Source organism: Triticum aestivum, chromosome 3A (genome assembly GCF_018294505.1).
Source record: "Triticum aestivum cultivar Chinese Spring chromosome 3A, IWGSC CS RefSeq v2.1, whole genome shotgun sequence".
In the NCBI taxonomy this organism is placed as follows: Eukaryota; Viridiplantae; Streptophyta; class Magnoliopsida; order Poales; family Poaceae; genus Triticum; species Triticum aestivum.
Genome location: NC_057800.1, coordinates 36,667,964 through 36,692,122, shown reverse-complemented (window position 1 = coordinate 36,692,122; position 24,159 = coordinate 36,667,964). Strand labels below are relative to the sequence as shown.

General features: G+C 44.8%; 4 protein-coding genes across 4 annotated transcripts; 1 reads left to right on the top strand and 3 right to left on the bottom strand.

The window, feature by feature from the left end:
• Positions 1-7,891: 7,891 nt before the first annotated feature.
• Positions 7,892-10,804, top strand: LOC123057748 (uncharacterized). Its single transcript, XM_044480655.1, has 3 exons — positions 7,892-8,651; positions 10,239-10,391; positions 10,475-10,804. The coding sequence occupies exons 1-3, from the start codon at positions 8,091-8,093 to the stop codon at positions 10,616-10,618; spliced, it is 858 nt and encodes a 285-aa protein (XP_044336590.1). The 5' UTR covers positions 7,892-8,090; the 3' UTR covers positions 10,619-10,804.
• A 350-nt stretch (positions 10,805-11,154) lies between these two features.
• Positions 11,155-11,952, bottom strand: LOC123057749 (uncharacterized). The gene has a single exon (XM_044480656.1). It carries the CDS (start codon positions 11,950-11,952, stop codon positions 11,155-11,157), a length of 798 nt encoding a protein of 265 aa, XP_044336591.1.
• Positions 11,953-12,015: 63 nt separating this feature from the next.
• On the bottom strand, positions 12,016-12,561 carry LOC123057750 (F-box protein At3g56470-like). Its single transcript, XM_044480657.1, has one exon. The coding sequence runs from the start codon at positions 12,559-12,561 to the stop codon at positions 12,016-12,018; it is 546 nt and encodes a 181-aa protein (XP_044336592.1).
• Positions 12,562-17,065: 4,504 nt separating this feature from the next.
• On the bottom strand, positions 17,066-20,161 carry LOC123060053 (uncharacterized protein At2g39795, mitochondrial). Its single transcript, XM_044482620.1, has 3 exons — positions 19,854-20,161; positions 17,759-18,132; positions 17,066-17,652 (listed from the first exon to the last, which is right to left on the bottom strand). The coding sequence occupies exons 1-3, from the start codon at positions 20,097-20,099 to the stop codon at positions 17,493-17,495; spliced, it is 780 nt and encodes a 259-aa protein (XP_044338555.1). The 5' UTR covers positions 20,100-20,161; the 3' UTR covers positions 17,066-17,492.
• Positions 20,162-24,159: the final 3,998 nt, after the last annotated feature.

Sequence of the window (24,159 nt, the reverse complement as noted above, 5' to 3'; positions counted from 1 at the left end):
AAACTTCCGGGTTGTCTCCCTGGCAGCGCTTTCTTTAAAGCCATTAAGTTAGGCATATAGTGCTCAAGTAATGAATCCACCCGGATCCCAAAGTATATCAAAGCCAATTTTAATTAACAATGATTTGTGATTTAGTAGTGAGCACAAAGTAATATATATCATGCAACAATTAAGTCTAACTCTCTTCCTATGCATCGGCATGTCATAAAAGAACAATTCATGCACACATAGTAAAGGCCAATGCATAGTATAAACAGTTTCTTGCAATTTTATCATATTGGAAACATGGAAAGGCGGAGATGTAGTTCCTCTCTCATAATAATTGCAAGTAGGAGCAGCAACACATGCATATTATATCTATCAAAACCATCATGTGTAGTAGTAAAACGCAACCCATCGATATAATCCTTAATAAGGGCAAACTTCTTCGATATAGTGTAGTCGGGAGATTTCAAAAAGATAATAGGACTATCATGCGTGGGTGCAATAGCAACAATTTCATGTTTAACATAAGGAACTATAGCAAGTTCATCTCCATAAGCATAATTCATATTGGCATCTTGGCCACAAGCATAGCAAGCATCATCAAAAAGGGATATTTCAAAAGAATCAATGGGATCATAACAATCATCATAGCAATCATCCTTTGGTAAGCACGAAGGGAAATTAAACAATGTATGAGTTGAAGAGTTACTCTCATTAGAAGGTGGGCACGGGTAGGTAATCCGCTCTTCCTCCTTTTGTTCTTTCCTCTCCTCATCATCCTTTTCATCCAATGAGCTCACAGTTTCATCAATTTCTTCTTCTGTAGACCCCTGCAAAATATTAGTCTCTTCTTGGACAGCGGAGACTTTCTCAATAAATTCATCAATATCATAATTGTATTTATAATTCTCATAGCAATATTAAGGATAGCTAAATTTTCAGGTCTATAAACTGAATCACCAAAATCTTCAAACTCTTTAGACAAAGATTCAATTTCACAAGCACCCTTAAAAGCAACAAATTCTTTTATTCGTTCCACATCATAGTAATCATATATACCATTAGCATAAGAAGCTAAGGTTTCATTATCATTAAATTCGCAAGAAAAGAGAAGGTGTGGAGCCTTCATCCTAGAGCAACAAGTATAATCATATCTCAAGCATAGTTGCCGAGCATACCAATGCAACATATAAATTTGATCCCATAATAGTTTCCCTTTTTGAGTCAAGCAATAATCCCTAAAGTATTCACGTTGATCCAACGTGTCTCCCATTATATAATTGAATGGGTTTTTCTCAGGATTATTAAAATAGTGCATAATATCTTTCACATAATGAGCATCGACGGTTTTAGGAGGTTCCCCGTCTCCATGAGTAGCAAGTAAACCTAATTTGTTTTGGTATTTTGTGTTCCATATCCATAACTAAAGATAGAGAACAACTTTGAACAGAAAATAAAAACTACATGGTGATAAAGCAAACAAGCACACACGAGAATAATCACCCCACTCTATAACTCCCCGGCAACGGTGCTAGAAAAAGGTCTTGATAACCCACAAGTATAGGGGATCAATTGTAGCCTCTTTCGATAAGTAAGAGTGTCAAACCCAACGAGGAGCTAAAGGTAGAACAAATATTCCCTCAAGTTCTATCGACCACTGATACAACTCTACGCACGCTTAACGTTTTCTTTACCTAGAACAAGTATGAAACTAGAAGTACTTTGTAGGTGTTGTTGGATAGGTTTGCAAGATAATAAAGAGCGCGTAAATAAAAAGTAGGGGCTATTTAGATGAAGACACAACTAAGTTAGTTTTAGTAGAGAGATTGTTGTCACACAAGAAAGTTATTTGTCCCTAGGCAATCGATAACTAGACTGGTAATCATTATTGTAATTTTATTTGGGGGAGAGGCATAAGCTAACATACTTTCTCTACTTGGATCATATGCACTTATGATTGGAACTCTAGCAAGCATCTGCAACTACTAAAGATCATTAAGGTAAAACCCACCCATAGCATTAAAGTATCAAGTCCTCTTTATTCCCATACACAACAACCCCCTTACTCGGGTTTGTGTTTTAGTCACTCACACAACCCACTATAAGCGAACCATGAACGTATTGCAACACCCTACAGCGGGGATCCCTCACGCTTGCGCGACACGGAGAGCACCATAGGACATCACCAATAATAAAACATGCAACTCAAACCAATCTTCTTCTTCTTCCTTGACCTTCTCCCTACATGGGAGAAGGGTTTCCCCTCTGGTCCATGGCCTCCATGGCGGCGGAGCGGCGAGACCCCCTCCGAGATTGGATCTGTCTCTCTGTCTCTCTGTGTTTCTGTGTTCTAGATTCTGCCCTTTCGCCGTTTCTTATATTGTCGGAGATCCAAAACTCCGATTGGGCTGAATTTTGGACACGACTTTTATACAGATATTAGCTTTCTTGCGGCGAAAGAATGGCACCAACCGCCTTACGGGGTGGCCACGAGGGTCAGGGGCGCGCCTGCCCCCCTGGGGCGCCCCCTGCCTCATGGGCCCCTCGAGCACCGTCTCGTGTTGATTTCACTTCCCAAAATTCACATATATTCCAAAAAAATCTCCGTCAGTTTTTATCCTGTTTGGACTCCGTTTGATATGGATTTTCTGCGAAACAAAAAATATGCAACAAACAGGAACTGGCACTGGGCAGTTGATCAATATGTTAGTCCCAAAATAGTATAAAATGTTGCCAAAAGTATATGAAAGTTGTATAATATTGGCATGGAAAAATCAAAAATTATAGATACGACGGAGACGTATCATGTTTCAGCATCAGAAATAGAAATATCATTGGGATTCTCAGGTGTGTCAACAACAGGTTCACTAGAAGCATGCATAGTCCTATCATTTTTCTTTTTCTTTCTTTTAGAAGAACTAGGTGCATCAACATTAGTTCTCTGAGAATCTTGCTCAATTCTCTTGGGGTGACCCTCAGGATACAAAGGATCCTTAGTTATTTTACCCCCTCTAGTCATAACTCTAACGGCATTATAATTTTTCTTATTATTTAATTCATTGAGCAAATCATTCTGAGCCTTAAGTACTTGTTCTACTTGAGTGGTAACCATAGAAGCATGTTTACTAATAAGTTTAAGTTCACCTTTAACTCTAGACATATAATCACTCAAGTGCTCAAGCATATCAGCATTGCGTTTCAATTGTCTACCAACATAAGCATTGAAGTTTTCTTGTTTAATAATAAAATTACCAAACTCATCAAAGCATTGGCTAGCAGACTTATAACGAGGGATGTCACCTTCATCAAATCTATAGAGAGAATTTACCTTTACTACCTGTGTAGGGTTATCAAGAACATGTATTTCTTCAATAGGTGGTAAATTCTTAACATCTTCAGCTTTAATACCTTTTTCTTTCATAGATTTCTTTGCCTCTTGCATATCTTCAGGACTGGGAAATAGAATACCCCTTTTCTTCGGAGTTGTCTTAGGAGTTGGTTCAGGAAGTGTCCGATTATTTTCATTAGTAAACATATTATTCAATAGCAATTTAGCTTGATCAACAGTTCTTTCCCTGAAAACACAACCAGCACAACTATCCAGGTGGTCTATGGAAGCATCGATTAGTCCATTATAAAAGATATCAAGTATTTCATTTTTCTTAAGAGGATAATTGGGCAAAGCATTAAGTAATCGGAGAAGCCTCCCCCAAGCTTGTGGGAGACTCTCTTCTTCAATTTGCACAAAATTATATATTTCCCTTAAGGCAGCTTGCTTCTTATGAGCAGGGGAATATTTAGCAGAGAAGTAATAAATCATATCCTGGGGACTATGCACACAACTAGGATAAAGAGAATTAAACCATGTTTTAGCATCACCCTTTAATGAGAATGAAAACAACTTAAGGATAAATTAATAGCAAGTTTTCTCATCATTAGTGAACAGGGTGGCTATATCATTTAATTTAGTAAGATGTGCCACAACAGTTTCAGATTCATAGCCCTAAAAAGGATCGGATTCAACCAAAGTAATTAACTCAGGATCGACAGAGAAATCATAATCCTTATCAGTAATAAAGATAGGTGAAGTAGCAAAAGCAGGATCATATTTCATTCTAGCATTCAAAGATTTTTCTTTAAGCTTAGCTAATAATTTCTTAAGATCAGATCTATCATTGCAAGCTAAAAAGTCACTAGCAGCTTGTTCATCCATAACATAGCCCTCAAGCACAACAGGAAATTCATATCTAGGGGGAGAATCTTCATCATCACTTTCATCAATATTATCAGTTTCAATATTTTCATTCTCTCTAACCTAGCAAGTTGTTCATCAAGAAATTCACCTAGTGGCACAGTATTATCAAGCATAGAAGTAGTTTCATCATAAGTATCATGCAAAGAAGAAGTGTCATCATCAATAACATGTGGCATATCAGAATGAATAGCAGGAGTAGGTGTCGCAAGTTTACTCAAAATAGAAGGTGAATCAAGTGCAGATCTAGATGGCAGTTCCTTACCTCCCCTCGTAGTTGAGGGAAAAATCTTGGTTCTTTTATCTTTCAAGTTCTTCATAGTGATCAGCAGATATAAATCCCAAGTGACTCAAAGAATAGATCTATGCTCCCCGGCAATGGCGCCAGAAAATAGTCTTCATAACCCATGCAATAGTTATAACATAGGGTGACACAGAACTAGCTCCAGTTCATCAATGTAATGTAGGCATGTATTCTGAATATAGTCATACATGCTTATGGAAAAGAACTTGCATGACATCTTTTGTCCTACCCTCCCGTGGCAGCGGGGTCCTATTGAAAACTAAGGAATATTAAGGCCTCCTTTTAATAGAGTACCGGACCAAAGCATTAACACTTAGTGAATACATGAACTCCTCAAACTACGGTCATCACCGGTAAGTATCCCGATTATTGTCACTTCGGGGTTAACGGATCATAACACATAATAGGTGACTATAGACTTTCAAGATAGGATCAAGAACTCATATATATTCATGAAAACATAATAGGTTCAGATCTGAAATCATGGCACTCGGGCCCTAGCGACAAGCATTAAGGCATAGCAAAGTCATAGCAACATCAATCTCAGAACATAATGGATACTAGGGATCAAACCCTAACAAAACTAACTCGATTACATGATAAATCTCATCCAACCCATCACCGTCCAGCAAGCCTACGATGGAATTACTCACGCATGGTGGTGAGCATCGTGAAATTGGTGATGGAGGAAGGTTGATGATGACGATGGCAACGGATTCCCCTCTCCGGAGCCTCAAACGGACTCCAGATCAGCCCTCCCGAGAGAGATTAGGGCTTGGCGGCGGCTCCGTATCGTAAAACACGATGAATCCTTCTCCCTGAACGTGAATATATGGAGTTGGAGTTGAGGTCGGTGGAGCGTCAGGGGGGCACGAGGCAGGGGGGCGCGCCCAGGGGGGGTAGGCGCGCCTCCCACCCTCATGGACAGGGTGTGGGGCCCCTGGCCTTGATTCTTTCGCCAGTATTTTTTATATATTCCAAAAATATTTTTCGTTGATTTTTAGGTCATTCCAAGAACTTTTATTTCTGCACAAAAATAACACCATGGCAATTCTGCTGAAAACAGCGTCAGTCCGGGTTAGTTCCATTCAAATCATGCAAGTTAGAGTCTAAAACAAGGGCAAAAGTGTTTGGAAAAGTAGATACGTTGGAGACGTATCAGATCTCACGCGGATTCGTATGGCAGAAGGATAACAATGGGCAACCGTCCGGAGGCATTTCTTTGATCAACTTGAAGACGATGTGCCAACCAAGGCAATTGGGTGGCCTTGGGTTACCAACCTTGAGAGATTTGGGCGGACTTTGCATCTTCGATGGTTGTGGATCTAGTGGACTAACCCAGGCCGGCCTTGGGTGGGTTCAGAACTCCTGTGTGATCAGGCAGATATGGCTCTTTTCTGGGCTTGCACCACTCCATCGGGCGTTGTTTTGGCATGATGACCGGAGTGGTAGGGGACCCCTGAAGCTTCTCGCTCTAGATCTCTTCAAGATTGCTTCGAGGACGAACAAGACGATGAACCATGAGTTGAGTGGCAATAAATGGATTCGCACTCTGGCAAGGATCCAGTCTTGGCCTCAACTTGGCGAGTATGTCTCCCTTTGGGCTTGGATTAGCAATCTGCAGCTCATGCCGGATTGGGATGACTCCATTACTTGGAACTTGACAACATACAGGCGTTGCTCCTCGGTGTCCGCTTATGCGGTACAATTTCATTGATCGCCTCAACTTGGCGATTATGTCTCTCTTTGGGCTTGGATTAGCAATCTGCAGCTCATGCCGGATTGGGATGACTCCATTACTTGGAACCTGACAACATACAGGCGTTGCTCCTCGGTGTCCGCTTATGCGGTACAGTTTCATTGATCCCCCCCCCCCCCAAGTTTGACTGCAGAAAGATGCTGAGCCCAAATGCAAGATCTTCGCCTGGCTTGTTTCTCATGGGAGGATTCTAACGACGGATATGTTGGCAGCTCATGGATGGTTGCACGACCCGAGATGCCAACTGTGCCTCCAGGCCCCAGAAACTGTGACCCACCTATGTAAGGACTATCCCTTCTGTGTGGCTGTATGGAACCACCTATCTGCCTGGACACACGAGGATTTGTCGGTTTGGGGCTTTCTGCCGGAACCTAGCAATGTCTCTAATTGGTGGGACGAGCTGATCACCATGGAGTTGAAGCACGGATGCAAGCATCAAAGTGCTAGGCTCCTCTATACCATATGGAACATTTGGAAGTAAGAGGAACAGGCGTATTTTTACGAGCCACCGTATGACTCACTACGAGGTTGCATTGTTGGCTCCAAGGACATCTTGCGCACACATGCATTACTTGATGTCTGTGCCTACTATAGTGTTTGCCACGGCCCTTTCAAAACCTGTGCCCCCTTGTACATATTTGGTTTTTAAACCTCTTCCCTTCTATGAATAGACATTGCTCTTTCCGGTTGTTAAAAAAAGAAGTATGATTAAAAATATTACCAAAATGAAGTCACAGAATTTTTGAAGTCACAAAATAAATTACATTTTTGGAGTCACAGAATTTTTGCAAAGCATTGTTATGTACTCCCTCTGTCCCATAATATAAGAACGTTTTTCACACTACACTAGTGTACAAAACGTTCTTATATTATGGGACGGAGGGAGTACCAATTTTTTTAAGTTACGCAACTATTTTTGTTGACAAGCATAACCATTTTTTATTAGGAATAAATCCATAGTGTAACATATTTTAAAGAATTTTTTTTCACACAACCATGTAGATCCACCTAGACAAATTAAGGTGTTGGTAAAGAAATAAAACAAATTAGCAAAAATAATTTACAAAAAATGAGAAGTTGCAACGGGCCGGCCTTCCACCAATAAAAATTCAAATACTTGTTCAACATTTTTAATACTCATTTACCATTTACAAATACTTTTTCAAAAAAATTAAAATACTTGTTCAACATTTTTAAGACTTATTGAAAAAAAATTAAAATACTTTTTCAACATTTTTAATACTTGTTCACCATTTTCAAATACATGTTCAATATTTTTCAAATACTTTTTCAATATTTTTAGTACCTATTTAAAAAATAGTTTTTTCCACATTTTTCAGATGTGTTTTTTAATAGTGTTTTTATATAGAGAGAGAATATTTTTAAAGTATAAATAAAATTACAAAAATAAAGCAAAAACTGATAACAGAAAACAGAAAACAGAAAAAGAAAAGCAAAACAAAGCAGGCCGTGGCTTCCCGCGCGGCCGGGCCGGCCCATCTGGGGCTCCCCCGACGCGAGACTTCTCCCCGTCTCGCTTAAACAGAGGCCGCCCCTCCCCTCCGTCTCCTTCCTTCCCCCCAAAACAAAACAGAGTGCTCTGAATCCCGCGAGCTCCTCCCCGCCGGCTTCCTCCTCCCCAAGCTCGCACCAGCCAACTACCGAAGCAACCGTCTCGCCTCCGTCCATCACCACCGCCTCACCGCCCCTCTCTCCGTGCTTTCTCCTTCGGCTCCACCTGGCCGTACGGGCGAAGACAAAAGACGACCAAGAAACCAAGAAGCCCTGCAATGGAGCAGGGCGCCGGGAAGAAGCTCGGAAATGCCAAGGCGTCCAAGTACGATGTGAAGGTGTCCGCTCTGGAGCTCCCTGGCGCGCCGACTGGGTCCTGGGTGGCCGCGCTGCAGCTCCCGGGCGCGCCATCTCAGGCTACCGCGTTGCAGCTCGCAGGCGCGCCAGCCCAGCCGCCTCAGGTCGAGGTGGCCCCTCGACGGCGTGCGATCGTCCCCGCCCCCGCTCACGTGCCGCCTCAGGCCGACGCGGCCTGGTTCAGGAGCTTGCTGGAGGCCCTCCGACTCCGGTTTCCGCGGCCGCTTGTGGCGAGGATCTTCGAGGCCTTTCAGGGCGCGTGGGCGTCCGTGCACGTGTGGTTGAGCCGGCCGCCGCCAGCAGCAGCGCCGGTGATCAACAAGAAGAAGAAGGACAAGAAGAAGAATACCTTGCTCCCCGTGCCGCGGCGTAGTAAGGCATGGTTGTACTGGGAGAAGCGCCGCCGCCGCCGGGTGATCCCCCCTCCTCCTGCTCCTCTTCTTGATGAGCCGCAGCCTTCGCAGCCCGCACCAGTGCCACTGGTATGATCCAATTCCTCTCCTTCCCCGAATTCAGAGTTTCAGACTGTTGCCTTTCCTTCAGAAATTTCAGTGATAGTTTCAGAACACAAAACTGAGTCACAAACCATAAAATGGACTTTGCTGGAATTTGTCGATAGTTGCATGACAACTGAATTTATGTTAATCGGTTAGAATTTATAGCATTATGCAAAGAATCCTTGCTGGAATTGCAGAAGCTCTCTTCTGATGAAGGGCACCAAAAACTTTGCATTCAGTTAAAATCCAGTGATAGGAAAACAAAGTTACCAACAAGGTGTTCTTCTGTGAATTTTGCAAACAAAGTTACAAGAGGACTGTTCCTTAGTTTGCATGTATCCACTGGATTAACTTATGTTCAGACCCCTGCCTTTTGTAATTAGAAAATTGAAAAATATATACAATCAGAAAGAAATGAGAAAACTGAACTGATTTCTTTCCCTCGTAATCAGTTAGTCAGTGATAGTTCATGTTAATCAGTTAACAAAATTCAGAATGAATTATTTGCTGTTTATCTTTCTGATGAAGTGCAGAAAGAACTGCCTCGGTTGTGATGACCAGGAATTATTTTTCTGTTTATCTTACTAGGTGGCCAGAACCATTATATATACCTGAATGAGTGCGTACATTTCTGGAATGCGTGATATATTCGAAAGAAAGATTTCTGGAATTGTTTCTAGCCTCACTTTTCTTTGGTGACTCGTTCATTACATTAGATCTTATAATGCATAACATATCTGAAATAAAATGATTTGTATTGCTCCACAAAGATGGCCTGAATTGATTCAGTTGATATTCAAAGAAATGACAAAATGTCAATCAGTTTCCCTTGTAATCAGGATACTTATTGTCATTTCTTTGGATATATTGTGTGCAATTATTTGTTTCAGTAATTCCAGGAAATAAGTATCCTGCACAGCAATTGTAAGCACTGGTTCAGGTATATTCTGAAATATTGTCTTGCCTTTGCCTTCAGATAATTGAAAATAACACTGATTTCCAAGTTTCACCCTTGAGTCAAAGCTTCACGCTTGAGTCTGATATCCAAGTTTTGAAAATTGAAAAGATACAGAAGGAACACTGATTTCCTGGAGTTGCTGAAACAAATAATTCGGAAACCAAGTTTTGTTGTTTATCTTACTCTAAAACAAACAATTATACCTGAACCAGTGCTTACAATTCTGGAACGCTTTCTATCAGATCTTTTTGGTGTTTTCCTGAACATAAATACTCGGGTGGTAAACTATGTTTGCTATGCTTGGATACAATTGTGTTTGTGTTTTCCATCTTAATCCTCTCCATTTCTTTTGTTGACAGAATGGTACTGTTAAATATTCCATTTATTGCTCGTAATTTTCAAGCTTCACTTTTCTTTGGTGACTCACTCATTACATCAGATCTTATAATGCATCATATATCTGAAAGCGAATCTGAAATAAAAAGATTTTGCATTGTTTTATCATTCCATCTCATATCTGCACAAATGATAAAGAATCGTTTCAATAGCACATAAGTTGCGTATATTTGTTAATGCAGTTCAGCTTTTTAATCTTGTATCGTACCTATGCTCAGATTGTCGATGGAGAGACCGTCCCCGCTGAGATTGTGGAGGGATATAAGAGGTACTGCAGAATAGCTACATCCTCTCCAGCGACAACAACAGTGTGTCACCTTTGCATATTTGAGGTGGAGCTTCACCCAAATGGGATTGTGCGCACCTCTGATGTGAGAGATTGAAACGAGCATCATTTTACCCCCAAACACATCTCTCCATTTGATTCTGAGCTAACTTTCGTTCGCTTTTGTAGCTGATCGCGCATTACAACAAGCATCGTTCGGTAGTTGTTCGGTGCGGCAGGTTTGGCTGTGCTGCTAAGGTTCCTCCAGGGCGCGACCTACGCTGGCACACCCATATTTGCCACGACTTGCCTGCTGATTGGTGGCTATCATAGAGACCTGGTTGTACTAGGAAACAAAATGTTGGTACCATAAATGATATGAATTGTTGTATAAACTTGTAAATCGTGTGGGTTTATATGCTTATGGTTCTGAAACCACAACCAGATCCTTGTGGTTCATTCATGAACAAGAGTGGAAAATATTAAACGGGAACACTAACAACACTGTTAGATTCCAGTAACAACACCCAACGTCACATACATTTCTTTATTTTTGCAATAAATTATGAAGAGCGTGTGTACAGTATTTGAGGAAACTATTACAAACTATTTGAAACATACATTGTCAGATTGCTGTAACTACGCGATGATTCCATCTTCTCCATGATTTTCTGAAAACACCTGCATATATCATCTCTGGCTACCAAACCAGCAGTGTCATCAAAAGACTGAGCACAAAAGGATGTTGATGTTCAACACTCCCTCGGCAGGCCATTTTTGCAGCACAGACAGGACCTCTCTCTCGAGACTCGAGTAGTAGCGTCTTGCTGTACTGCACCTCGTGTTAATTGTGACTGTAGCAGTTCACTTCACAGTTGTTGGCTCATTGCGCCCATCGCGTTGATCTTTCTAAGATCAGGAATAATCCACATTGGAGCTGGACAGTTGGACCAAAGCTGAGGAGACAAAAGTTCCTCCTTGCTGTTATCATCCAAGCTAATAATTCCCATATCACGATGATTGTTCTTATGTCCCACTGTCCATAGAAAATTATCGTCGGTAAAATAGGAACGATTTGCCTTGAGAGCAGGATATTCATCAGCACTGAGGCATAGCGATAGATTATGACCAAGAAATAACACGTGGTCACGCAAGCAATTGATTGCCTCAGTTTTATTCCACAGAGAATCAATTTCGCATATTTTAATTTTTGTAGTCTTCCAGTACTCAGATGCACCAGGCTGAGGTTCTAAATCATGGTCATGAACTATTCTAAAAACAAGTAGCAGCCTGCCCCATGGAGCTTGAACGACGTACCTGCTACAACAATCATAATGCTCAGGTATCATTATAATCGTCTTCATAGTGACCACAGGGCCACTAAGATCGAATGCGTGGAGTTCCCCTTTTACATTCACTGCATACAATATGCCGTCCTTGTAAATGCAGTCGTCGTGAAGATAATGAGGTGGTAGCCAGGTCCACTTATCATCCCCTGCCTTTGCAAATGAGAGCTGAGCTTGTGGATTGTGGATGAGCACCACAATGTAGCTTCCGGTGGTTGTGTCAGGAAATACAAACACCTTCCGCTGGAGTCTATCCCTCAGCTCGGCAAGAGCAAAGATGGTTGGATTGCGGCTATTGCACGCTCCAGTGTGCCATGACATCTCATACTCGCAGACATCACCATACTCATCAAATATGGGCTTCACATGCTCAATGGTGGTCACTCAAGGAAGAGCAATCTGTTCACAGGTGATTGGATTCAGAAGGTGCATCTCAGACCTCTCGTCGACGGTAACAAGCCAGCCATGTGAGGACCCAATCAAATACCTGCTGCGGATAGGTGGCTGCGGCAGAGATAACTTGTAGGACCTCTTCTCGGCGAGGCTGTAGAGGGACAAAACATCATAAGGATCAGATTCAGAGGTGTAGACCAGGCAAGGCGTCTGACCCTTCTTGTACTTCCCAAGAGTGCGTAGCTCGGCGTATGCGGAGTGCCAGGATGAACAGACCGAGCCAGCGCGCACGAGGTCAGGGATCTCGAGAACGGCAAAGATAACCATCAAGATGTCCTGCGGCAGCTCCGGCAATGTGGCCGCCATCTTGGTCTCTGACAGTGCCACATGAACATGTTCATCTTTGCAGAATTTCTTGAGTGGAGGGAAGCCTAGCAGCCTGGGCAAAAGTCTGAAGACTAGAGAGCACAACTTGTGCCGGTACATAGCTAGGTCTTGCAAACTGATTATCCTGGCTACTATGCTACAGGTCTCCATGGCTTAAAGCAGAGCAGAGCCTCTGTTGGAAAGTCGCAGTCTTGATGAGAGAACAGGCAGGTCCTGCCAATACATATAGATCGCCGGCCGAGGCCTCACCCCGACTCCGAGGAGGTGAAGCAAATCCGAATCCAGACTGGAACAGGAATCGCTGTGTTGATTGGTGAAGGAATTTCGGATCCGGACCCAAGGAGAGAATGGTAGCTAGAGCCTAGGCGCCGCTCGTGGCGGTCCGAGGTCGCCGGAGTGGACGCGCCCGTGCTCGCTGGAGTCACTGCACCGCCGCTCGATTGGCTGACCTGCACTAGTTGCGGCGCCGCCCGTGGTGCTCCTCTTATCCCTCTGGATGAACTGAACGAGCAGGGGATTTTGATCTTCAATCGACCCATGGACAGGTAGAGAGAAATTGCCAATATGCCACAGGGGTAAATGGGTAATTTCACCATATTTTCGGCGCAAAAAGTTCCTACTCCCTCTGTAAACAAATATAAGAGCGTTTAGATAAGTACTTTAGTGATCTAAACGCTCTTATAAAAGTTTACAGAAGGAATATAAAACACGAAATAGATAGCCAAATGATCAATATTTTTGGCCGACGCTACGCGTCACTTCGATCAGCCGAGGAGGAACCAAGAACACGGTTAGCCTGAGGCCCGAGGCGAGACTAGAACCGGGGCCCCTTGTTATAAACAACAACATAATATTTAATATATGTATATGATAAAAAATTTAGTAAAACAAGTGCATCCAAAATCAAATAATTATAGTTAACTTAAAAAAAATTCTTCTAACTTTCCTAGATTCAATAACATTAATTAAGGTATGGTATCAATCCCATTCAATAATTTTTCTAAACTTACAAACCTCACATTTTTGTTTTTCATCACTATATAGCTATTTAAAAGATGTATATGCTTTTTACAGTATGACAACAATGATCACAGAAGGTTGCATACCTCAGCCACCATCAACACATCCAGCGCCTCCTTATACATGTCCTTGATAAAAAAGATTGTTCTGTGATGAAGCATTAGAACCATCTTCTAAGCCCTATAGACAACACAGATAGTGAGTTAATGTCATAAACTATACGAGAAAACTGTTGAACAGAAGATTCAATATATTTCTTGCTATCATCTTCAAATCCAGAAAGCATTATTTTCTGTCAACTTTGATCCTGAAGATATAAGTTGAAATATTCTACAAAGAAGGAACCGTCTGAATGTCTTTGAGATAGCGCTTTTCCAGTATCACCACAAAATCATAAAATCGATCATCGAGTTAATTAATTAAACATACAAGTTCATATAGAATTTGACGGAACTTCATGGTTAATCCTGCTTTAGTAGACAACATCCTATACTCCTATTTTTTTTCCTAAATCAAACAGTAGCATCATGGCTCCTAATTTTCAAATGCCAAATAAAAATCTCGCTCACAGCGACTATAAACTTTCCGGTCGCGAGCAAGGAAGGGCACATGATCTATCAAGAATTCATACAAGCGCACATGATTCTATCAAGAATTCAAGAGCGAAGCGATCCTTACCGGAACCTGATGACGAGCCTGCCGGTGTGCTCCTTCCCCTTCGCGGCCGCCATGGGCGATATCCTGATGACGGCGATGGCGTTGCCGCGATTGGCGACCAAGAGCATCTCCAGCCGTTGGCCCCCCAAGGGGCGCCTAAAATCGCCGTCTGGGGGTGAGCCGGCGCAAAAATTGGGCCTGGGGGCGAGTTGGTCCCCAGCCGCCGGCCCCAGAGCCGCCCCCAGGCGCGTTTAAAAATAAAATTTGTATAGCAAATTTCGGCACAGTTCGGCGAAACACGATAAATTTCGGCAAACTTGAGCATATATTAGACATGTTCGTCGGTTTTTATTACATAGAAAAATAGATAACTAAACTAAAAGAGAAACTGGCTGAACGCCGAGTAGTCGGCATCGTCGCCGCCGTCGTCGGACTTCTCCTCCTTGACGCAGCCGTCCCTGGTGGACCCCTGACCGGCGTCGCCAACGCGGGCTGGTGGCGGTGGCGCGTCGTCGCCGTTGCTGTCGCAGATGACGACGACCCCGCCTTCATCGCGGCCGCGTCGGCGCTCCGCGAAGCGGTGCAGGGCGGCGCACTGGCGCTCCTTCGCCTTCTCCAGGCGCTCCTTCTCCATCGCCATGGAGTCCCTGCGCGCCCATTCCAGGGCCGCATCGTCGTTGTCGAGCTCCGTCTTCACCGGCGCGGCCGGCTCCTTCTTCACTGGCGCGAGCCCCGGCTCCGTCTTTGGCTTGATGAAGCGCGGAGGAGGAGCCGACGAGGAGGCGCGCCGGCCGCCCTCGTTGATGACGATGCCGGCGCTGCGAGTGCGCGGGCCGAGCGGCGTCTCCGCCGCGGGCTCGGCCTTGACGCCGAGCAGGGCCGGAGCACCGGAGGAGTGCGAGGAAGATCGCGAGGAGGAAGAAGAGGAGGAGGACCCGAACCTCCTTGGCGCCCATGGCCCGGCGCGTCGGTGGTGCGCCGGGGCGGCCACCCTCGCTGGGTACGCCAACGGCGGGTCGTTGCCGCCCTCGAGGTACGTCAGCACGCCCTCAAGTGTGCGGCCGGGGACGCCCCACCACAGGTGGTGCCCCTCGCTGTTCTTCTGGCCGCCGACCACCGGCGCGTCGTTGGTGGACGCCAACCGCTGCCGCTGGCGGCGCTCGAAGTACGCCGCCCAAGCCGCGTGGTTGTCGGCGGCGTATTGGGGAAGGGAGAGCTGGGCGTCAGTGAGGGAGGCGCGGACGACCTCGACCTCCTCGGTGAAGTAATTTGGCTTGGCCACGGCGTCGGGCAACGGGGGAACGGGCACTCCCCCGTCGCTGAGCCTCCACCCCGTCGACCCGGCGGGCATGTCCGGCGGCGCCGGGATATTCGCCTGGAACAGGAGCCAGGGCTCCTGTTTGCGCAGCGAACGGCGGCCGAAGCCGTTGGCCGCCGCCTCGTTTCCGGGGAAACGCTCTGCCATGGCGACGGGCTCGGGAGAGGTAGAGAGGGAGAGGGAGGGGCTGGGCGGCGGCGCTCGGGAGAGGTAGAGGGAGGGGCTGGGCGGCAGCGAGGGGCGGGGCTGGTGTGGGCACAAGCGAGTGAGGCCACCGGCTATATAGCCGCGCCATGCCCGTGTGAACACGTGCGAGGGAGGGGAGGCGTCGGCGCGCCGTCCCGTGACGCGCCGCCCGTGAGGAATCAGGCAAGGCTGACCGGCGGCAGCCTTGCCATTGATTCCCCGCGGGAACCGAGGCCGTTGGGGGGGAGACGCGGCTGGCCCGCGGCTTTTTCGCGCCAAAACAGCTCGCCCCGGCACCCCCGGGCGCCCCCCAGCGCGCCGGGTTTGGCCTGGGTCCGCCGGCGCTGTTTTCGGCCCAGTCCGGCCAAAATCAGGCTTCTGGGGGCACGACTGGGCCGTTTTTTCGACGTCAGCGCGAGAAAATCGTCTAGGGAGGCCTTCTTGAGGGCGCGGGCTGGAGATGCTCTAAATTTTCATGTTAACTGTACGCATGCACGATGGGAAAAGGGGAACGTGGGCGTTGTGCGCTAGTCGGGGGCCGATGGTCATGCTGCCACGAGCTGGGCCAGGCCCAGTATCTCACGGTGGATGATGTCGTGTGGATGTACGCTACTAGGGCCCCTGTGATTCATTCTCAAACAAAATTACTAGGGGTCTGCGATTGTGCAAGGAAGAAAACACGATGAACATACTCGTGTGATCGTCGTTCGCTACCTCCTGTTGCGTGCGGTTTCCCTGAAAAAAATCTGCTGCGAGGGACGGCGTTGTCACTGTGTAGCTAGGTAATCTCACATGCGTACATGGCCGGAGGGGGCCCCTAGATTTCCGGGGCCCGGGGCAGCCGCCGCCCTGGCCGAGGAGGAAGCAGTGAAGGGTACCGTAAGCTGCTGTAGTAGGGGACAAATGTTAGGAGAGAGTTGTGCAGTGAAGAGCAAAGCAGAAGCCACTGTAGGTACCAATAACGTCTGTCAACACATGAAATAACGGCTTTCCATTTTGCCCTTATTTCGGCGGTGCTTCTTCGTGTTGCTGGGAGGTGTGTTAAAGATGATGTGTCTTTGGATCTGGTTTTCTGGGCCCGGCCTTTTCTTCAATAAGTTTGTCTCAACAGTATTGTCTTGCCGAACGGACAACATGGTAGTGCGTCTTTATCCTTTCGCTCTGGTTCTCATGGCCAAAGGTTGGCCAGCCTCAGCCTCCTCAGGGAGCATGCGAGGTTTGTATTCCTCGACTCCGTCTGACCGGACATCGGCTGTTCTACATGCACTCCCTAATATTTTCTTCTTCGGGACGATGAACTTGCTCAGAAGTGCAGGCACTACCTTGTTCGCCTCGACAGCCTAGCTGGAGCCTACACATTTATTTACACTACTTCACCTCAATTCAGTGAAACACTACGTGAGATAAGATGATAGGCAGGCAGGCAGGCAAACATTAAGCATATGCTTCAAACTTCACCCAGACGAAACACCGTTGAAACCTTCACGCGTACAGAGCATAATTACTATTTTCAGAAAAGAATAGCACACTACCGAACGAAGTATTCTACTCCCTCCGTTCCTTTCTAGACATTTCAAATAACTACTACATACGGATGCATGTAGACATATTTTAGAGTGTAGATTCACTCATTTTGCTCCGTATGTAGTCACTTGTTAAAATGCCGAAAGACAAGTATTTAGGAACGGAGGGAGTATCTGAAGCCCTACCCAAGGTTTTCCACCGGTTGTTTCCATGCTGCCAAAAAAGCAATCTAAAACACGATGGTAAGCATACACATCGTCATCATATACTAAACACGGAGCAGTTTTGAGTTCCGAAGCCCGAAGGTCTCAGAACAGGATGTGCAAAGCACATTGGCTCGTCTTTATGCTAGGGATCATAACTTGCAATCTCTAGATTACTGCTTGACGAAATCCTTGAGCTTGTTGAGCCAAAACAGGTACTCCCGGCTGTCCTTGTTGATCATGTACTCGTGCAGGAAGTTTGTCGTCATGGGCGTGATCCCGCGCAGCTCCAGGTACTTGTGGAATGCCCTCTGCAGGTTCTCGTCCAGGTCACTGCACGTCACAAAGACCAAGCATACAACATCAGCAAGCAGCGACGGATAAGCGCATTCAGTTACCCAAGAAATTAAAATGGCCAAGCTATGGTTTGTGTTCTTACTTGAAGTCAGGACCCTCGTATGCAATGTAGTCCTCTTCCAATTTCTCAGAGGGCTGCTTTACGGACAAGGTATCGATGAGGATCTCATCAGGATAGGCGGTGCAGGTGAACTCGAGGCTTGGGCCGTCGCTCTTGGTGATGGTGACTGTGAGGGGAAGGCTGGATTTCGGGGGCTTCTCGCCGTCATCCTGATCATCGTCTTTCTCCTTGTCATCCTCGTCCTGGTCATGCTCCGGCTCGTCTCCAGTGACTAGGTTGGGCATGGAAACCAGAACCTCGATCTTCTCACCCTGGTAAGTTCTTGTAAGAGTGATGTCATTAAGCCCCTTGTTGTCGGTGATTTTGAAGGGGAAGCTATCTGGGATCTCCTCAACCTGCTTAACATGGAAAGGATGAGGATCAGAATACCAACCCAACACTGATAAAATGAACAGCAAACTTGTTCACACTAGACCTGAAAGTAAAAAAGTGCCGCTGTAAGACAAATATGGATTTCTTTTCCAACCCTCATGTTTTCTCTCCCGAAATGCTAATTATGGATTTTACATACCAAGCCAGAACAAATTTGCTTTAATTCCTACACCTTTGAGAAGGCCTTGAAGATTACAACCATGATAACTCAACTCTTCTCCAACACTCATGTTTTCCCTCAAAAAATGCCAATTCATGGATTAGATGCCGAGCCAGAACAAATTGCTTGAATTCCTACACCTTCCAGAAGGCCTGGAAGATTACACTGCTGAACCTTGATAACTCAACTCTTTTCCAACACTCATGCTTTCCCTCTAAAAATGCCAATTCATGGATTAGATGCCAAGCCAGAACAAATTACTTGAATTCCTAAACCTTCTAAAAGGCCTGGAAGATTATATTGCTGAATCATAATAACTCTACGTAGCAGACAAAACCATTGCATTTCACACGCCATCAGAACTTCTACCTTCTGTCCTACTACATCCAAAGACCCCAGCTAGGTTTCTCAAGCATGAGTTAAGGTATGAGTAAATCATAACAATATTGAGTCAGTATGTTAGCAACTACTACTTTCTGTTCGGGTTCGATCTCACTCCAGCCGGCTAAGAAATACTCAAGCATGACTGCAAAAGCATATATGCTTTTATGTTGCAACCTCAGACTCAACATTCAACACTAAGTTTAAAAAAAACATGAAGCAATATGATATAATATAAATAAATGCACCCAATAAAAAAGTACCCATCAATGAGCCTTGTCAAAATGGATTGTTTGACGCATAAAACCCAACTCAGTGCATAAGCAAGCAGTGTCCCTTGCCATCATAGAAAAAAGACAGAACCATACAAAGAATTGAACAGTTTATCATAACAGCGGAACACTGATGGTCTGGTATGGCAAGCATGCAAGCTGTAAAGTGACAACACTATAACTGTGAAAAGAGCAGAGTCCAGCCAAACATATCACACAAATTCCACTGAAATATAACCTAAGCCACACAAAACAAGTAATGAAACCTCCACCAAGAACAGAGCCATACTATAGCAGCAAGACTGTAGTAAGAAAGAACCAATTTGCAAGTCCAAAATTACTCATGGTACAAGGCGCATGCAAATCCTTATGCAAGAAGTGTAGATTACAAAACCTAGACACTCATCACTATAGTAGTATACAGCAACTGCAGAATCACCAACACTGAAAGTCAAATCCGTGGCACCATGAAAAGAAGTTCACATGGACAGCAAGGAACTGACACAAAACGAGCATAAGCCTAATTTAGCGAAGAAAACCCTCGGGTCGTACTACCAGAGACTACTCTGAAAGTCGAACTGCACTATCAATTGCAGCAGGAAGATGCGAGCATGGCCAGAGTAACGAAATTCCTAAATTACATAAGAAAAATCCCTCACTTTTGAATGTGGGGTATCAATAACTATCGCCATTTCCAATCCTACCGCCGCAGGCTAACACTAATCGAAATCTAAACTGCCTCACGGCGACAGATTACCCAATTAATTCCCTCCGGGAACATCAGACCACTCGGGCGGCAAGCCAACGACAGATCTAAATTAGCAGCAGCAGCACTAAAGGTTTCGGGGAGCGGGCCGGCGGACGAACGAACCCGGTCGTGGTCGTCGCAGTCCTCGGCGAACTTGATCTCGGCCTTGACGATGCGGAGGAGCTCGTCGTCGGAGCTCGGCTTGAGCGCGGTCGCCGAGGAGAAGGGCATCGGCCGGGCCGCGGCGGCGGCCAGGGGGCGGAGAAGGGCCGCGCCACGGGAGGCCGCGCCGCGGGAGGCGGAGGCGGAGGCGCGGATGAGGGGGAGCGAGGAGGAGGCCGCGCGGCGGGCGGCGGCGAAGAGGGCCATGGCTGGCGGCGGCGGCGGTGGAGAGGGTTTAGGGTTTTCGTGGTCGAGGGGTTTGGGGTTGTGGGGAATGGAGGTGGGTCGGGGTTTATAGGCCACTCGACTCTTACCAAGGAAAAAAAAAACTGTCCAAACCTTCACGATCTCGAAGATGCGAAATAGAGCTCGAGCTTCAAAGTGGGTGAAATTTTGAAAAATTAAAATTTCATACTTTTATGTTTCACACTAATTTGCAAAGAACACACACATATATCTAGATACATAAAGTGCATATGTGTGGAAATTTTATGATAAAATACGTTAAGTGAGAGCTACAAATATTTATGGCTTTTTAGCACAGACACTATTCACTATCAAAGTCCATGATTTTTGTCTTTTGTGCAGCTTGTAGTTCAAAGTATTTTCAGGACTGGCCTTGAGGGTTGCAGAAAGAGCCCACAGCTCAGGGGGCCTAGCTCAGGTCATACATTGTATATGTTGTTATTTAATATGTGGCATAATTAAACAACGCTATTTAATATTCAGCCCGCATGAGCACATTCATCGATGCATCCATATGGCAATGGAAAAAATAATATACGACACACGCCGTACACCTTCTATTGTGAGACCAGCCCTCATGGTTGACACGTGGCAAAAACGAATCTCAAAGCAATTAGGCCATTATGTTGTCTTCTAAGTTTCCCTTTTAATATCATCTTCCCTTCCTAGGGGCCAGTGTACCCTTCGCACTCCTTATGACGCCGCCGCTTTAGACATTGTTGCAGTTACTGCTCATCCAATTTGTGGGCAATTTCTCCATAGCCCCTACATAGGGCGCCGCACCTGTTGCTTGAACCTGCTCAGGCCACAGCGGTGCATCAATGCTGGTCCTCACTTGCAGAGCCACGACAAGGCTGAATGGGTCGTGGCCCACACAACTTTTTGCAGCTTGTTCTCTATTTTTTTTTACTTCTGGGCCTTGGAACACCAGCCACAGGTTGTTTCCTTCTACTTGGCCCGCTCAGCCCACCCGACAAATGGGCTTCAAGCTCCGCCACTGCTCGTCCTGCTGGACATTGAGCGCTAGCTAACAGTAGCCGTCTCCATCATGTATGGGAGGCAATTAATGGGTTGCCCGGTAGCTCGCGATATACATGCCCTATTTGACGATAGGTCCCTAGATATTCTATGTTATGATAACATCGTCAGAGTGCACAGGCAGTGGAAGTTATTGCAAAGATCTTGTTCGGGAGACCAAAACTTTCCACAACTTTAACTATAGAATGACCAATCATGTCATTGGCAATTTGATATGTCACTTTTGAATCCTATGATTCTTTTTTATTGGTCTCATTTTTGTCAACTTAATGAACACCCACACTAATGTAGTCTTTCTTAGCCCGACCACTCCAGATATTAGATGTTAAAGAAGCATAAAAGATGCACGTAGTACAGTCTTCTTTTATTTTCTAAAGACAGTTGTGCATAACTTTTTCATATGCCTAGATGTAGTTTGTCTAGAAACTATAACGAATCTAGGATTATGAGTAGTTTGAATATGTTTAGTAAAAGTGAGAGTGTCACCAAAATCTAATGGCAAATCTTAAGAATCAATTAAACAACAAAGAGCTTCTAGAGCACTTTCAGAATCATAGTCCCAATGACTTACGAACCGTCGAGTTGTAATGGAGCTAGGTCTGTCTCACCGCCATCTCCCCTCCTTCTTCAAGTGGCTCTCATAGTGCCTCTTCCAGTGGCCGATTCCTTTTCCCACCTCTCCGATGAGCTCGTTCTTGCATCTTTTGCACATAGCCTTCCACCTCATTACACCTTCCACCACATATGCTTCTTCGTCAAACTAATTCCACAGAACGGAGGACTACCGACGAAACCTTTTTGCATCGATGGTGGAGGTAGTGCCGGCTACTTGAATGGGATTGTGTATGAGAAGGTTATGTATAACAAGGTTGCGAAGGTGGTGGTTGTGGCTCAGGGGGGAAAAGATTGAGGTTGCTCGGTATGTTAGTCCTGAATTCGTGTGCCTCGAAGGTGGTGAACTAGTTGGGATTGAGATCACCCATGAGAAGGGTGGCGAATGATAGATGAGATGTGGTATTTGAGTGTGGGAAATGATAGGGGGTACCCTATTTATAGGAAAAAATCATTAATTTTTAGACCATCTTACCCCTTTTAATTTAAAATTTAAAGATAAAGGCCAGAATGCAGCTAAAAAGACATAACAACCCTAAAAGGGTCGGCTTATTAGGTCACATGACGTGTACATCGCATGTCCGGCCCGACACGCCAGCCCCACGCTCCCGCTCGTGTGTCCCCCGCTCTAGCCCGTGTGCTAATCACGTGTCGGGCACGACACCATTGCCCCACCCATTCTAGCCTGCATGATGCACTTATAGCTCAAGTGTCGCGCGCACTTGGCCGTGCCTCTCGTGTTGACACCCTCCTCCCCGCTCCTCATTGTGTGTTGGATGCTTCTCGAATGGCCCACGAGCCGCGTTGTGCATGGCCAGCCTTAGGGCTTGACTTCGAGGATTGGCCTGGCACGCTGGCGAGCCTTTGGGCCAACCTGGCACTTTTATTCCTGTGTCGGGCCAAAAATCCATGCCTGCGCGACATGGCCTATACAACCATGTTTGGGCCGAACTGGTCATGTTGGTTTAGTTCATCTAGAGTGAGATGAGGAGCACATGAGCTATATCTTGCTTCATGCGAGGTGGTAGCTTCTCTCGTGTAAAGCGACGCGCGAGCGGGCCGACTCATCACTATAGTAGCGCGTTCATTTTTTCGCTCTCTATTTTTTTGTTTTTTTCTGTGTTTTACGTTTAGTTTTTCACTTTTTTTAGATAAGGTTTTCTAGTTTTTTCTTTATGGGTTTTCTTTGGGTTTTCATTTCTTCATCGGTTTTCTTCCGTTTTCCTTTTCTTTTTCCTTATACCTTGGTTGTTTGTTTCTTCATCGGTTTTCTTTGTTTTCTGGCTTTCATTTGCTTTTTTTGGGATTTTTTACCGACTTTCTTGTTTTCTTTATTGGTTTTTAAGGTTTTTTCTTTTATTTCTTTCATTTTTCTTCGTTTTATTGGCTTTCATTTTTTCTTTTGTTTTCTTCGTTTCTTTCTCGGTTTTGATCATTTTTTTTGTTTTTCTTCGTTTTTATTCTCTTCCTTCTTGGTTTCAGTTTTTTTGCTTTTCTTTCTTTCTTCGTTTCTTTATTTCTTTCTTGGTTTCTATCAGTTTTATTTGTTTCTTTCTTTCTTTTCCCTGTTTTCTTCCTTTTGCGTTATTTTCTTTGGTTCTTCATTCAATTTGTTCTCTTTTTTTTTCTTTTTTGTTTTTATTGGGTTTACTATTATTATTTTTCTCTAGTTTCATTGGTTTTATTTTTTTAACACATGTTAACATTTTTCAGTAGACATTCACCATTTTTGTCTACATAAGAAACATTTTCTATATACATATCCATCATTTCAAAAATATATGATTAACATTTTTTTTGAAAAGCTACATTTTCTTTACCTTTTCCGTACATATTGTACATTTTTGTTATATATCTAATACATTTTTCTGATGCGCATTTAATATTTTTTGAATACAAGATTGACTTACATTGTATTTTTTTTGTACACACGAGAAACATTTATCTATACCCATTTAACCTTTTTCAAATGCCTGGTTATTTTTTTCTCAAACTCTTGAGTATTTATTTAGAATATAAATAAAACTGAAAGAAAGTAAGCAAAAAACAAAAAAAATGTGAAAATAAAAACGAGGTTCTGGCCTCCCGTGTGGCTGGGCCGGCCCATCTCACCCCCCTTCAGGCGAGACATAGAGGCGCCCGATACATCAAGGCTTCGATCAAAACCCAGTGCCTCGTTTGTGATCGTGTGCGCAAGCCGACCATGCAGTGGGTGTGGGCGGAGTTCAAGACTATCATCTTCAAGGATGATGAGCGGGTCGATGACTTCGCCATGAGGATCACCGGCCTCGCAACCGCACTCTGCTCCCTCGGTAATACTTTTGACAACGCCAAGATAGTCCAAAAATTTCTTCGCATCGTCCCGTCCCAT

What these genes read in the sequence shown, in the direction of transcription:
- LOC123057750 (XM_044480657.1), bottom strand. Translation starts at nt 12,561, where the DNA reads ATGGAGACCTGTAGCATAGTAGCCAGGATAATCAGTTTGCAAGACCTA.
- LOC123057749 (XM_044480656.1), bottom strand. Translation starts at nt 11,952, where the DNA reads ATGTCATGGCACACTGGAGCGTGCAATAGCCGCAATCCAACCATCTTT.
- LOC123060053 (XM_044482620.1), bottom strand. Translation starts at nt 20,099, where the DNA reads ATGGCCCTCTTCGCCGCCGCCCGCCGCGCGGCCTCCTCCTCGCTCCCC. An exon ending in ACTGCGACGACCACGACCGG is followed by an intron (nt 18,133 to 19,853) that starts GTTCGTTCGTCC and finishes CATGTTAAGCAG; the next exon opens with GTTGAGGAGATCCCAGATAG. An exon ending in TACGAGGGTCCTGACTTCAA is followed by an intron (nt 17,653 to 17,758) that starts GTAAGAACACAA and finishes TGTGACGTGCAG; the next exon opens with TGACCTGGACGAGAACCTGC.
- LOC123057748 (XM_044480655.1), top strand. Translation starts at nt 8,091, where the DNA reads ATGGAGCAGGGCGCCGGGAAGAAGCTCGGAAATGCCAAGGCGTCCAAG. An exon ending in AGCCCGCACCAGTGCCACTG is followed by an intron (nt 8,652 to 10,238) that starts GTATGATCCAAT and finishes ACCTATGCTCAG; the next exon opens with ATTGTCGATGGAGAGACCGT. An exon ending in GGATTGTGCGCACCTCTGAT is followed by an intron (nt 10,392 to 10,474) that starts GTGAGAGATTGA and finishes TCGCTTTTGTAG; the next exon opens with CTGATCGCGCATTACAACAA.